This window comes from Chrysochloris asiatica, unplaced genomic scaffold (genome assembly GCF_000296735.1).
Source record: "Chrysochloris asiatica unplaced genomic scaffold, ChrAsi1.0 scaffold00329, whole genome shotgun sequence".
Lineage (NCBI taxonomy): Eukaryota > Metazoa > Chordata > Mammalia > Afrosoricida > Chrysochloridae > Chrysochloris > Chrysochloris asiatica.
Genome location: NW_006408847.1, coordinates 2,759,170 through 2,775,517, shown reverse-complemented (window position 1 = coordinate 2,775,517; position 16,348 = coordinate 2,759,170). Strand labels below are relative to the sequence as shown.

The 16,348-nt window shown below is 37.4% G+C and overlaps 1 protein-coding gene across 1 annotated transcript in view; it reads right to left on the bottom strand.

The window, feature by feature from the left end:
* Positions 1-16,348, bottom strand: part of KIAA0922 (KIAA0922 ortholog) — a 218,992-nt gene that overhangs the window by 63,640 nt on the left and 139,004 nt on the right. The window contains exons 8-14 of the mRNA XM_006875505.1: positions 8,919-8,996; positions 8,538-8,691; positions 6,291-6,349; positions 5,891-5,999; positions 2,827-2,926; positions 2,029-2,182; positions 1,189-1,359 (exon numbers count right to left, since the gene is read on the bottom strand). Coding sequence (XP_006875567.1) covers positions 1,189-1,359; positions 2,029-2,182; positions 2,827-2,926; positions 5,891-5,999; positions 6,291-6,349; positions 8,538-8,691; positions 8,919-8,996 — 825 coding nt within the window. The remainder of the gene's footprint in view (positions 1-1,188; positions 1,360-2,028; positions 2,183-2,826; positions 2,927-5,890; positions 6,000-6,290; positions 6,350-8,537; positions 8,692-8,918; positions 8,997-16,348) is intronic.

Here is a 16,348-nt window from a genome sequence, read left to right as displayed (position 1 = left end):
CTCCCGTAAAGATTTACAGCCTCGGAAACCCTGTACAGGGTCACTATGGGTCGGAACCGACTCCATGGCACATAACAACAATCATCTTTGACAATATTGACCAACGAGGCTTACAAAACACAAAACCATCTGCTGAATTTAAGAATAAATTAACCTCAGGAGATTTTTAGTGTTTGTTTTTTTTTTTTCTTTTAAATTGTACTGCATCTAACCCTGTGAAAAACAATAAACCAATCTTTGTTAATTCCTGGCTAATTAGAACATTTATATGAATGTCCCATTTCCTATAGGTCTGGAGAACCGAGACTTGCTAGCTCTACAAATATCTGAAACTTGCCTGCTCCCTCCCTGAGCCACTTTTCTTATATGCTTCTCTTGATTGGAAAAGGGAGGTTTCTAAGAAATCTACCATGCTCAAAATATGGATGGATCTTAAAGATAGGAGTCCTATCTTTAAGTGTATAACTAAATGTGAGGCATGGTGGACAGATTTCTAATTACGAAACATCAACGCTAATAAGTGAGAAAAATCATAAAAGATGGTTGCATGCAGGTCTCATAGTGAAAAACTAGAACCCAGTGTTATACATAATAGTTTGGATCAAAAAGAAGCGATAATAATAACCAAATGAAAATAAATCAACATTAAGGAAAAAATGTGACATGTTGAAGAGAAATTCTAAGTTAAATGTAATTTATTTGGGTTTTATAAAAGCATTTTCTTATTTATGAATCCTTTCAGGCTTAGATTTGGCATACTAAGGAAATTCCAGAAACACAAGCAATGTAGAATCACTTAACACAGTTCTAACTAAAACATCTGAAATCTAATTTCATTGCAAGTATGCATTTAAGAGCACAACTGTGTTTCTAAAACAACAAAAGTACCTATTCCCTGCTCAACAAATTTTAGAAATAAATGAAATGAGATCTGTTAATCTGCTTGTAATGCCTTATTTTATTCAAGAACTTTAAATTACTTAATGAAAAACTGAAATTACTTCCAAATAAAGATTTCCATGTCTAACTAATTTATCATCTAGGATTGGCCTGGATATCCTTCAATCTCTTAGATAACCTTAAAGAAAATGAGCTTCATCCAAGTTAATAACATCCAAGCACCTTACGTTAATAATAAAAAAAATCAATTATTAAGACTATTATAAAACACAGTGTTGTACACAATACCTTGGTCGGTGCCGAGTATATCTGTAGAGGTATTGCAAAAATGGCACCTATGTTTGTAGTGAAAAATACATGGGTGAATATATTTACGGCAATGTCTTTAACAGCAAGTTTCAAAGACAATATATTCCAACAGCCTGGAGGTAGAAATAAAGGGCCAGTGAAATTCAGAATCTAAAAAGAAAAGAAGCAAGAGAGGTTACTTTTCCTAATAGTGATTACTGATTACATTCATTTTCAAGGAGGACGTTCAAGTTCTCCTTTACTTTAGCAATTACAAGTTTACTCAATTATTCCCAGATCAAAGCTAGAGGTATTTTCATATAAATAACTGGTTCAAAGAATGTTTAGTATGCTACTGTTTTCAAGTTTCACAAAAATTATCTTGAAATTTTTATAGTGGTATTTTGTAAAATCTTACTATTTTATTATGACCTAGGTTTATTTTTCTAAATAGAAGACTCTCAGTAGGATTTACAGATTAAAATGGATTTGGAATAACAGTAAGAGAAAATATTCATAGAGAAATCTCTGAGAAGGCTTCTAACGTTTGTGGAAAAATTTCGTGACCTTTTTGTTCTTTTTTTTTTCCACAAACTTTTTTTTTGAAGCCCCCTCTTATAATCTGGTCTCTTTGAGACCCTTAACAATATGTTAAAAATGCAAGAGGAAGATCCTCAAAGTAGTTCTGAATGTGTCCAAAGAAAAGTATTTCATTTAAAATCATCATAGATCAAAAATTAAAATGTATTACTACTACTAATTCCATAGCATGTGATCTTCTGGAAAGTTTAAAATAGGATAAAAAGAGAAAATAAAATTAGAGTAAAATACCACATGTACCTTTAAAAGGTGTTTGGTCTCCTTGGAAACAAACACACCATTTAACACAATACTATGGTCAAAATGATTGAGAAACCACATTGACCAGACGCCTGATGTGTTCTCATGAGTCTCTATGTGAAACTGAGCTGCGGCAGAGTCCATTCTAAAATACCTGTGAACCAAAGACAAGCCTGCAGTCAGTCTGGGGAGGAAGACAACAAGTGTGACACTCTTGTCAGAGACAGGTGTTCCTAATTCTGACTCCTGGGGACCCCAGGTCTGTCTTCAGAGGCATCTCTGAGTTGGCTTGAACTGTCAACCTTTGAATTAGTAATAGAGAGGTTAGCTGTGTGTGCCACAAATGAATGCTATCAGCACTCTAATGAGCCTTTAACTGTGAAGAGAAGATAATGTAATAGAATGTTAGTACTGAGAACAGCCTTAGAGATAGTATTCTTAATCATGCAACAAGCAAGCGAAGGTCAGAAATGAAGCAACTTGCAAGGTCAGGTAAGCACTTGGGGGCCACTAGGGATAAACGAGGGCCAGAAGGCAACTCAGACACACCAGATGAACACCTTCTCTGGCACACTGCACCTGGTTGCCTCTCCGGGCTGGCCACCAAAACTTAATCCAGGAGCTACGGAATTATTCCACTTCTTTTTCAATATTCTGCTAATAGCTCCTTCACTGCTTGTTAGCAATGCTGCTCGTTAGGAGGTGAGTCCAGAGACAAAGAGAATCATACAAGTGACATCAGTTAGATTTTAAATCATCTCTAGAGAACAAAATCACATAGAATGCAGAATTACCTACCCTTGAACCACAGGTGAGGACAGGCATGTTTTTAGCATTGGAGTGTGTTTTGTTTTCTTTACATCTTCTAGATAATTAATTTCACTGTCACATGATGTAGCTGCTTTGAGATATAAAGAGATAGATGTGAAGCATGAACCTAACCACGTTTTCTTTTATTAAGCCTGAACAAAACAAGACACATGCTTCTTAACTTTATCATTACTTCTGTTTCCATGAAAATAATGAATTAGATTTGTTGTTATTAAGTACCATCCAGTCAGTTCTGACTCACAGAACCTGAGAGGGTTTCCAAAGGGCAGCTGGTAGGTTTGAACTGCCAACCTTGTGGTTAGCAGTCCAGTGCTAATACTACAGTGCCAAATTATCTTTAAAAAACTTTTTAAAAATTCTCATTTCTTAGTTGAAAACAGTTAACAGTCAACACTGAGTCTTTTTCATTATAAAGTTCTGTTAGCGTAGTGGTTTATGAGTTGGGCTGCTAACTTCAAGGTCAGAAGTTTGAAACTACTAGCCATTCTGGGGGAGAAAAATGAGGTTTTCTGTTCCTGTAAACATTTACAACCTCAAAAACCCTGAAAAGAGTCACTATGAGTTGGAACCAACTCCACGGCATACCACCACCACCACCATCATCACCATTAATAAGAAGAAAGTCTGCAGGTCTGTCAGAGATGACGCAGTGAGAAGTGACGCTCAAGTGGATGAACCAGAAAGGAGCATGTGGAGGCATGAGTAAGAGAAGAATGAAACCTAAATAGTAAAAAGTAGGAATGCTTTGCTGGTATATCAAGACAACACTCCAAAACAGGAAAAAAGACAACACTCCAAAGCTTTCCAAGAGCTTGATCATAATACAAAGCTTAACTCTGATCCTAACACTCAACTAAGTTTTTAAATTTCTACATATGATTCAAAACACAACAAACAAAAAACCTGCTGAAACACTAATATAAGATATGTAAAAATACAGTCTACTTCTTACCTCTGACTTCCAAAACTCTCAATTGCGTTTCTTTTTTAACTTTTTATTGTGAATTGAGTGATGGTTTACAGACCATATTACCAGTTTTGCATTCAACAACTCATATACGTTTTGTTCCCTGTCACTGATTAGAATCCAATTAGTGTAACATCACTTATCCTACTTACTCCCTGTTTCCATTCTTCCTTCTTTGCTAACCGCTCAAAGATTTGTTGTTGGGTAAATGTTGCTCTTTTGATCTCAAATGGCTGATTCTTCTAAGATGTACATACTTCACATTGTTAGTGTTACTGTTCTCCCTTTCCATTGTTAGGTGAAAATTGAACCATGAAGGTGAGTTCAGGTCCAGACCTGGAGGAAGACTAAGGGCCACCGTCTTGGAGGTTCTACCAGTCTCTACCCAACCAGTAAGTCTGCTCTTTATGATTTTGAGTTTTGTTTCACATTTTCTCCTACTCTATCCAGCACCTTCTAATGTGATTCCTTTCTGAGCAGTTGGTAATGATAGACAGATACTATCTATTTCTTCTGGTCTGATATTTTCATGTGTCTTCAATGTTCATCACTATTCTTTTCCCCAGACAGGGACAGACCAATAGCTGAACCTTACACATGGCTGATCAAGAGCTTTTACGACCCCAGTCTCTACTCACCAATATAGAATGCAGTCTTTGTAGACTGTTAGGCCAATTGATCTAGGTATCCTTGGAGTCTATGACCGTAAGCCTCCAGACCCAGTTTCTCATTCCCTCAAGGTGTTTGGTTACATGTAAAAAATGTTTACCACTCTGCTCCTATTATACACCACCACATTCATGGATATATTAGGAGCAAAGATAGACACCCATGTACAAATATTAAATCAATATATACTTGTGGCATATACTCCAATTTTTCCTTCTACATCTGCTTGGTCTGTGTATCTACCTATCCATACAGCTACTCATAGATCATCATTATTGCAGGACTATGTATTTAACAGTATTGTCCTCCATTGCCTTTAACGCTTGTTCTACTCTAGCTTAACTAGTCCCCTATAGATAGACTGTTAGGCAGTTCTGCTACCACAAATATGTAGGTACACCTTTGAATACATTTGAGGGAACTTCAAAAAGTTCATAGAAGAATGGAATTAAAAGATAATGGAATTTCTCCATGAACTTTTTGGAGTCCCCTTGTACACAACTGTAGTATTAATTTCTAGGAGTAGGATTAAGATTCAAAGAACATATATGTACATTTGAAATTTTTGGAGATTGCTAATTTTCCTTCCAAAAAGCCAACACCGATGTTGAATCCAGAGTATTCCCCCACCTCCACCCAAATTACTACACAACATAGAATACTAGCAATTGTTTTGTATCTTTACCAATACAAGTACAAAATTGTATCTCATTTGTTGTTTCAATTTACAGGGTTTTTTTTGTTTTTTTTTTTTAAACTATGAGAGATGTTGGGGATGTTTTTATATGTTTAAAACTCACTTGCATTGTCTTTACAAAATTCTTTTATTTAAAAGAGCCTATGTAGGGATTCTGGTAGCATAGTGGTTACGAATCAGGCTGCTAGTCTCACAGTCAGCAGTTCAAAACTACCAGCTGTTCCATGAGAGAAAGATGAGGCTTTCTGCTCTTGTAAAGATTTACAGCCTCAGAATCTTGTACAAGGTTGCTATGAGTCAGAACTGACTCCTTGGCATGTAACAACAATGTAGGGACTGAGTTTGTATTCACTAGACATTCTGCATACATGCTACACACAAATATGAAACTGTAGAAGCCAACCACATTGGGCGAGAAAGCAGTACCTCCCCAAATAAATATATTTACATCCTGCTCTTTCAAATCACCAACTGAGTTAAATCCTACACAAGCAGAATAAAAGTGGTACCCACAGTTGTTTCTACATCATACGATCTTTTAGAACTAGATGTGATACTGAAACCAAATCCACTCATTTACTTAAGACCACATCCAATCAGTAGAGTAGCTATAAGTCATTTTACAGAAAAACCACCATCATAACAACTAAGGAAGGAAAATACAAAGACCATCTTCAGTATTATTTTGAAATCTGTACCTTTGCAAGTAAAAGAGGCAATTTTTGTAAAGTTTGTTGTAGAAGTAGGTAGTAGAACTGGCTCAAACTTCAGAGACAGAGCATCTCTCTGTGAGAAATGATGTACATCCTATAACAAAAAAAGTACTCACATTACTTCTCTCAACTATGAGAATATTCATCCAGTATGAATTAAAATAACCAATCACCACAGAGCAACATGTGTACTAACTGTTCAGCAGATGTGTCTCTAACAGTAAGGAAGGACTACTGACAACCTGCATCCAAATGTAGGTTCAAACAAGGGAAAATGGGCTTAAATTAAAGCAAAAGAGAATGGATTTCATGTCTGTTTCTGGAAACTCTCTACTTTCTATAATTGTAATTTCAACTTTTACTTTATGTAAGCATTTACAATTACCTGTATCCATAGAAGGCTGCTTCCTGAATGTAATACGTACATATTCACTGTAGAATCATCTACCCAAAAGAATCAGAATAATCATATTAAAACAAAGAGCCATTTCAGTTTCATTTCTTAATAGAGTAATTAAAATATTACACTACACATATTCCTATGTTTTTAAAAAAAACAAATCAATTTTTAATACTAAAAGTTGCTGTTGTTAGGTGCTGTTGAGTCAGTTCTTTGTCATAGTGATCCAGTACAGGGTCTCTGAATAGTGGCTGGTGGGTTTAAACAGCTGATCTTATGGTTAGCAGTCCACTGCTTATCCTAATTAAAAGTAGGAGCTGGGTTTTTTGGTGGGCATTCTATACAAATCACACACAAAAAAATACTACAAAACGATTTGTATGCTAATAAATCTAAATGAAGAAAACCGACCATTAGAGAAATTCAATGTCTAGGGTTTACGATACTACATCTCTGTATGAAACTAACCACCTGGACAATTTCACGTAAAACATGTACCTGTTTCCTTCACTTCCTTGTTCAGACAACCTGAGATCTCAAAATATAGGTAGGTGTCCTTTTAACTCACAACAAAACTGCTCCCATAGGACAAGAACCTTTCCTACTCCACTGTCTACCTGGTCATTATGGAATCACCAAAAAACTGTAATAAACCTGAGGACAGGAAAGTTCTCCTGCTGACCCACGACTACAAGACATAAAGTTTGGAGAATACATGAAGTTCGGCTGACAACGTGCTGCGGCACTGAAGACTTACTTAATGCTAATCTCAAGGTCAGCTGTTCAAAGTCATCAGCCCTCTTGGAAACCCTATACAGGGCAACTATGAGTCAGAAACTACTCAATGATGTTTAACAACAACAATAGCAATGCAAAACTATAGGCCTTGGAGTGGTACCGTAGGATAAGCCGTGGACTGCTAACCACAAGGTCAGCAATTCAAATATATCAGTTGCTCTTGGAAACCCTATACAGGGTTGCTCTGTTAGAACCAACTAGATGGCACACAACAACAATGTAAAACTATACTCTGGGTACCAGTTCTTTCTCTGAATACAAATACATGTGTGTGGCACTGTGGGTTAATGTGCCAGACTGCAAAGCCTTTTGAACTGCAAGGTCGGTGGTTCAAGCTCACCAGCTGCTCCTTGGAAACCCTATACAGGGTCGCTATGGGTTGGAATTGACTCGACGGCACTTACCAGCAACATATACACTTACACATATCAGATGTCTTGATAACCAATAAGTAGTGACAAATCCTACATGAAGCTTCAAGAATCATGTAACATACATCTCCTACACAAGTTCTTAAAAAGTTAAAGTGACTAAGGTAGGTTTGTTTCTGGTAAGGCGGACAACACACATTTTCAAACATAAAATTTATCAAAATGATCGATAAAATTCACACTACTCTCAGTTGCCAAGCACCCAGGAAGAATCAGTCTCTCCTTGACTCTTAAAAATACAAAATGGCATGATCTGATCAACGAGAATGTCTACAACTCAGAACAACTAAGAGACTGCTGTTGTTGCATGTTCTCGAGTTGATTTTGACTCAGAGCAATCCTATTGGACAGAATAGAACTACCTAGGGGTTTCTAGGCTGTACTCTATGGGAGAGCTCATCTTCAGGTCTTTTCCACCACCGAGGAACTGGTGAGTTCGAACTGTCAACCTTTCAGTAACAGTAAGGCACTTAACACCACTGCACCACAAGGGCTTCTTTAACAATGAGATGAAAACTTTAAATACATATACTTTGTGAGTCTGTCATGCCCTTTTATAATTTAGGTGTTATTATATGCCACAGAGTCGATTCCAACTTATAATAATTCTAAACAACAAAGTTGAAGTGCCCCACAGGTTTCCAAGCTCTGATCTTTACTGGAGCAGATCCTAAGGAGCCACTGGTGAGGGTTCAACCTTTTGGTTGGCAGTAAAGTACTTAACCAATGCACCAATAGGGCTCCTTTATGTGTGTAGTACCTCCATAAGGCCAAGAGAAAAAGTAACCTGAAGTAAACTCAGAATAGTTTGTACTTGCCTCCCAAAACAATACAGCCTTATTAGGAGCTGCATATTAAGAACCAGTTATTCTAACAGTTTCTCAATAATGAAAGCCAAGCCCTCTGTCTTGGTTTGCTGTGGTACCACATACATGTAAACGCTATACAATGATGGTGCCGACTAGTAAAAATATAATGAAAAGTTCTTAAGATTCCACCTTACCTGACGTCTCAGATTTATCTGTTGCTACACAAACAATAGAGAGATGATCTAACAGATCTTGTGTGTTCTCTTCGAATTCTTTTGAGGTACTGTCCATTGTTACAATTATGCTCATTTGTAGCCGCAAAACATCATCAGATTCCAGGTAACAACTCTGAAATTGGAGGCAGGAAAAAAAATGAGGAAACCCCCCCCAAAAAATCTGAACTTGTGGCTTCAATATTTAGGGTGCATATAAGATATGTTACCAATGTTTAGCACATAAGGTAAGAAGCATGCATATTTCTGAGAACAAAATATTCTGTTTTGTTTTTTGTTGTTGTTGTGTGTTTACACATAAAGAGGCAGTAAGGCCAAGAAACAGTACTAAAATTATTTTACCTTTAATTGTTGACACACTTTATTATGTAAACTGCACTCCAGTTGCACCTGTAAGAGGCTAGCATTAGTGGTTTCTGCCTAAAAGGAGAAAAAAGGGTGGAAAAGACTTTAAAAAGAAGCAAAATGCTCATCTAGTACTATTAGTAAACAATCATTTGCTCAAAAACTACATGCATTCATTTATCTATTCAACAAATATACTGGAGTGTTTGGCTAAATGCTACACATTAGTCTATCTCTGGAAACATACAAGGACCAAAACAGAAGCTGAGCTTATATTCTAATGAAAATCACAAGCTTTTCCTTGGGGCGACATGAAAATTCCTGTTATGGCAATAAGCAGGTGTATGCTAAATATACACAGGAGCACGCTGTAGTTTCACATTTCTTACACTTGCTGAGTACTTTGTTTAAACGCAGGAGTCTTTTATATTAAAGTAGGTGATGTACCCAAGAATGGAGTTCTGGTGTAGCACTGTGGGTTAATGAGCTGGACCGCAAGGTCGGTTTGAACCGCAAGGTCAGCAGTTTGAGCTCACCAGCTATGCCTCGGAAACCCTACGCAGAGTCGCTATGAGTCAGCACTTACTCGACAACACTTAACAACAACAAAAACAACAACCCAAGAATAGCCAAGTATCTGTTCTCATGTGTACTTTTTATTGGGAAGATAACCTGAAAGGCTGCTACCCCAAGTCAGATAAAACCTCAAGATATCCAAAACTGAACCAGCTATCATTTAAAATATCTGGAAGAGTTACGAATGTAAGAGACAGAAGTACATGAAAAAGAATGCAGGATTTCATCAAGTTCAGAGATCTTAACAGTCCCATAGGGCAATACAGACATTTCTTAAAGTGATATGCCATTGGTCAGGAGGCCGTAGGCTGTATGCTGTAGATGTATCTGTGAACACACAGAAAATCATAGAGTGTATTAAGGTAAAGAATTTGGACTAATCACTGAGATCAAACAATGTGTAGGATTTACTGAATGCAAAATGAATGGTGTACACTATAAACCTCCATTCAAATCACAACAAAAATTTAAAAACTTAATTTTAACATATAGAAAAAAAATGACAAAATAAAAATGTTTCAAACAATATCCTGAAAGAATATATAACATGTAGACCCAATTCTCAAGAGATACTTTAGGAAGTTCTTTGTTATTGTTGTAAAATGCCGTTCAGTCATTTCCGACCCATAGCACCATTGTATAGACTTTCCAAAGAGCAACTGGTAAGCTTGAATCACCAACCTTACAGTTCAAATGGCTTTGTGGTCTGATGCATTAATCTACAGTGCCATACCAAGACTCCTTAGGCTGATGGAAAATGATCTCAGATGAAATAATAGAACTCCTGGTGTGGCGCTGTAGGATAAGCACTGGACTGCTAATTGCAAGGTCTGTGGTTCAAATCTACCTGCATCTCCTCAGAGATCCTATATAGTGCATCAGAACCAATCATTGGCACTTAAAACAATATATTAAGGCTCATGATTCTAGCAAATTAAGCAAATATAGATTATTTTAAACAAAAAAATAAAATAAAATCTTGTGTAGCGTTTAAAAAAAAAAAGAAATTGATCCCTGTGTGGTTTCCTCTTTCTCCAAACTTGATTTCACTGGCATAATGATTATTAAAAGGCAATTCTGCCAGACAGTCACACTCCTAAAACATCAGGAAATCTCTGCACAGAAAGCAAGCAGTCCCAAAGCTGGGGCTGACATAACTGTAGTAAGCATTCATTAACTCCAGGAAGAATCAGTGTTAAGTAGAATCACCACATTTACATTTAATGTGTTAGATTTAAAAGACTTATCGAAGCACAGTATATAAAATTACTTTTAACTACTTTGTCATTCGGGCAATTAAAATACAGGAAAAGGAAAGAGCAAAATAGTGTGTGTTTTTAAATGCTGTTAGAATGTTTTAGGAGTTTAATTAGCTAAGCTTATAAATAAAACCAAACACTAACCAAAGGCAAATTTATTGAAAAAGCAATTGCTACTTGTTCCAAAAGTTATTACACCATGTTGTTGTTTAAGTGCCATTGAGTCGGTTCCAACTCACAGCAACCCTGTATATGGTATATGGTTTTTGAGGAGAGGCTGGTGAGTTTGAACCGCTGGCCTTTAGGTTCAAACCAATCCCATTCCTAGGTTCATAGTCAAAAAAAACTGAAAGCAGACTAAATATTGCTATTTATTTTGTTGTTGAGAAATAAATACTATTTTTTATATGAGCTGTTTTATTTATATAAAAACATCAAACCAAACCAACCAAATGAAACCGCTTTATGTTGAGTGAAATCTGACTCAACAATTCTATAGGACAGAGTATGACAGCCTGGCAGAGTTTCCAAAGCTATAAATCTCTAAGGACACAGACTGCAGACTGCTGCATCTTTCTTTCACAGACGAGCTGATGGGTTTAAACCACTGATCTTTCAGGTAGTAGCTGAGAGTTTAACTATTGTGGCTCCTAGGTACAGCAAAACATATATCAATTCACAACTGTTGCCATGCTTGAGCCCACTGATGCTGCCACTTTGCCAATCCATCTCGCTGGGGGTCTTCCTCTTTTTCTCTGACCCTCCACCTTACCACACATATCCTTCTCCAACGACTGGCTGCACTTCTTCCAACACAGATCCGTTAGTTCTTTTGGCAGCCCATGGTACTTTCAATATTCTTCTCTAACACCATAACTCAAAAGCATCAATTCTTCTATGGTCTTCCTTATTCACTGTCCAACTTTCGCATGCATATAAGGTCATTGAAAATACCATAGCTTGGGTTAGGTGTACCTTAGTCCTCAAGCTGACATCTCTGCTCTTCAACACTTTAAGATGTGCCTAATGCAAAACATGTCATTTGATTTCTTGACTGCTGCTTCCATGAGTGTTGATAGTTGATGAAAGAAAAATGAAGTATGTGACAACTTCAATATTTTCTCCATTGGTAAGAATGTTATTATTGGTACAGTGGTGAGGATTTTTGTTTTCTTTACACTGAAAGGCAATCCATACCGAAGGCTGTGCTCTTTGATCTTCATCTATCTAGTTCTTCTTGACTGTAATTTACAAAACTCTTGGGAGTCCTTGGGTGGGGCACACAGTCACATGTTTCACTACTAACCAAAAGTCTGACGGTTCAAATCCATCCAGATATGCCTGAGAAGAAAGATCTGGTAATCTACTTCTGGAAAAAACAAGCCACTGAAATCCCTATGGAGCACAGTTCTTCGAAGATATACATGAGGGTGGCCATAAGTGAAAATCAGCTTGACAGCAACTGATGGTGGTGGTAGCTACATAGTTGAGAAATCTATCTAGTCTCTCTCTTTGTTTATGCTCCAACCTCACTGCTCTTTTAAGCTCTGTTCTACCTTGTTGTTAAGTACCATCAAGTCGGTTCCGATTCACAGCAACTTGGTATAGAGTTTCCTAGGAGCAGCTAGTAAGTTTGAACTGCCGACCTTGTGATTCAAACCAGTGTCTATCCTACCTCTTAGAACCTATGAATTGCTGATTCTTTGCCTTGGAGTCTTTCCCCAGCTACACCACCCACTTCCACCTAGCTAAACCCAATTCATCCTTCATGTTTACATTAAATATCCCTCTTAAGGAGGTCTTCTCTCACCCCACAAATGGGAAAATGCCCAATTATGCACACAGCACCCAGGACCTGACATTCTTTAACATTCCTCATCATACCTAACAAATCATCCCAGGTCTGTCCTTGGCAGTACACAATACGCTTGTCTTGCTTATTGTAATCTCTACTTTTATTACAATGTCTATCACTTAATCAAAAAAGAAGCCAAACCTACTTCCATAGAGTCAATTTCAACTTATAGGGCCTCTATATAGAGTTTCTGAGACTGCAAATCTTTATGATAGCACACAGTCTCTTCATTCTCCTAGGAGATGGTAAATTTCAACCGCCTATCTAGAGGCTAGTAGCCCAACCGCCTAACCCACAGAACCCTTTCTAGGTGCTCAAAATGTAGAGTTGACTATAGAGTTGAATGAACAGAAGTGTATACACAGCCACATAGGTTATAAAAATAGGCAAGCTTGGAAAAGGCCAGGATAATTAAAATAGTATGTATACAATAAAGGAATATATCAAAATCTACTTCGGACATACTGACAGGAGGGACCAGTCGCTGGAGAAGGATATCACGTTTGGTAAGGTGGAGGGTCAGAGAAAAAGAGAAAGACCCCCAGCGAGATGGATTGGCCAAGTGGCAGCATCAATGGGCACAAGCGTGGCAACAATAGTGAGGTTGGCCCAGGATCGGGCAGTGTTTCATTCTGCTGTGCATAAGGTTGCTATGAGTTGGTACCGACTCGATGGCACCTAACAACAACAATGTTCTGTGTATGCTTCTGATCTGAAACCTTCCAGAGCTTAATGGAAAAGCCTGTTTCAACACACTTTCAAAGTATACATTTAATTGTTGTTTTTATTAAAAAATCTATGTAACAATTTAGCTATAGGTCTTAACCTGAAGAGATAATTTACATCCCTAAATTATTTCCTTAAATACCAAGTATATGTTAAAAGTTCAAAATTACAATTTTGATCATGACTAAAACTCTTAGTTGCACAATGGTGTGATTTTTTAAGCCTAAAATTTGTTATCGTTGATAAATTTCTAGATAGATAAAAACACAATCACCATTTTAATAGAATTCTTCTATTAGTTAGAAGCATAACAACAAAAAACCCACTACACTGCTTCATTTGCTACAAAACATATTTCAGAACCCCACAAGGGGGAGTTCTAGCACCTCCAAACTTCTAAATTGCTCATTTAGATAAATGAATTTTTCTAAATGAGAAACTGAAAAGTTCATGTCTTTCTCTTATCTCAAAAGAACAGTATTATTGCAATCTTGGTTTAGAAATCCCCATTACCAGAGTTGATTCTATTCACAGCTACCTATCTAGGGTACTGGAGGCTATAAAGAAGTTTAACTAAATCTGAATAATATGGGAAAACCCACACTGGATTACCAATTCCTCAGGAAGATCTCCAGCTGAGAGTGTCTGACAATAAGACCAACAGCTAAAGGACACCTCACCTCCTTATCCATGAATGCATCTGAGGAGATTATAAACAGGGGGAGGGAGTCATAATATCTTTTATAAAACCGTCCACATTCTTTTGACACATTAGTTTATATATTTTAAAAACACAAGAAAAAAAATAACTCCACAAACAAATAACTCCTTAGCAATTTTCAGGGGAAGTTTGTGGCATTATCCCCTTTCATCAAAGTAAACCAGACCCATCGCCATGGACTCCACTCTGACTCACAGAGACTGATGGCAGGATTTCCAGGGCTGGATTCTCTTTATGGGAGCAGACAGCCTCATCTTTCTACTGCAGAGCAGCTGGTGAGTTTCAACTACCAGGGCTCTTGGCTGTTAAGTGCTATGGAGTCGGTTCTGACTCATAGCGACCCTACAGAGGGTTTCCAAGGAGCGGCTGGTGGGATTGAACTGCTAACCTTGTGGTTAGCAGTCTAATGCGTATCTCATAGTGCCACACCAGGACCAGGGCTCCTTTAGAAGATGGAAAAATAATGTGGCTTGGAGGGGTTAAAGGTCCTGTGGCTAAGTGGCAGAGCAATAGCAATAAACTTCAGGTCTTTTAACCATCATCAGTATTTTCCCAAACAAAATAAAACAAGTCCTACAAATTCCTCAACACAGAGAACTGTTGTTGCTGATAAGTGCTGTTGAGTCGGTTCCAACCCACAGCAACCCTGTATAGGGTTTCCGAGGAGCAGGGGGTGAGCTTGAAGCACCAACCTTGTGGTTCAAACTGACTCTGCAGTAAAGTACATTAACCCACAGTGCAACATGGAGATGAGCATTAGGAAATCCTATCCAAAAAAAAAAAAAAAAAAAGCAACAACTAAGAAAGCAGAAATGTTTTGTTTTGTTCTGTTTAAAAATAAAAAAACCTCTGAACTTCTAACAAGGGAGCGTCAAAAAGTTTATGGGAAAATCCTATTATCTTTTCATTTCATTTTTCCACAAACTTTCTGAAGCCTCCTCATAATCCCCCTTGCTTTGTGGTGAAGGGTATTGATAAACTTAGGGAACTAGATGGGGGTGGGAAGCAAGGGAGGAAGAAAGACAGTCTCATCTTCCTCTACTCACTAAGGAATTGGGCTTGGGGGGGGGGGCTCAGGGGGCAGGGGTGGGGAAAGGCAGCATCATATGTGTGAAGGACTATGTGCAACTACACAGGAAAAACAAGCAAACAATAGATTTAGAGTCCTAACTACTTTTAGATGACCATTGGTAACAATAATAAACCATATCCTCACAAAAGTAAGCAAGAAGTCTATAATATAAGATAATAAGCCAAACAGAATGAACAAGCAAGCAGTTGAAATCATGATGTTCCTCGTAATATCTGCACATGAAAACAAACTTCCATTTAAGGAACAGAACTTCTTTCATTTAAGGAACGTAACTTATACAATAAAAAAGAATTACTTAAAAACCACTCTTATATTCTATTTTTCCCCTCTTTTACAATTTTAAATGTTAAATTTTAGAGGTCTTTAAAAAAGTAAATCCCTTATGCCAACATGTGTATTGATAGGAACACAGATTCTGTATAAGCCATGTGACCATTCCATGTGATGGTCCACATATACCTTCTATATCCAAAATTAGTACTTTCTTGGGTCCCCTTCACATAACACTCATGCCCCATAACCAAAGTCCTAATTTAATGTTTCCTGTATAAAACATGGGCTTAGCTGAGTTATTAAAAAGCAGTGCATGGTTGGTTATTTTACCTGACATTATCAACGGCTGGTTTTTCAACTTCCAGCACCACCACCTTCTATCCTTTAACTATTTAACCACATATGAAAAACAAGCAAACAACAGACTTACAGATCTTTACCTATGTTAAATGTACCTATGTTAACAAACCCACTCACTAAAACATTGGCAAAAAACTAGAAACTGGTCAAAATGCATTTGTTTTAAGGAAAAAGGGGTTAATATGCTTATATAGCATTTCTTCCTTATCAACATCTTTCTAGAAAAGTCAGTGGCTCTACAGTAAAAGATGGGATGAGGACAAAACCCCATACATAACACCCTAGGGACAGGACCTTCCCTAGCCTCTGGAGACTTAGCTTCCTCTTCTATAAAGCACAGTTATTGAGTTCACAGTGGTGTCATTAAGTATTATAGGGACACATATACAAATGGCCCTCAAGACAGAGATTATTTTTGTTTGCTCATTTACTACTAATGCACTGGCTTTTAATGTAGACACTTGTATGAAGCATTTTCCCCACATAACAGTTGTCAAAGGAAAACTCCTCTTCTCCCTAAGTACCAAACACTGCTGATTCTTTCTGCTTATTTCACAAACTGGT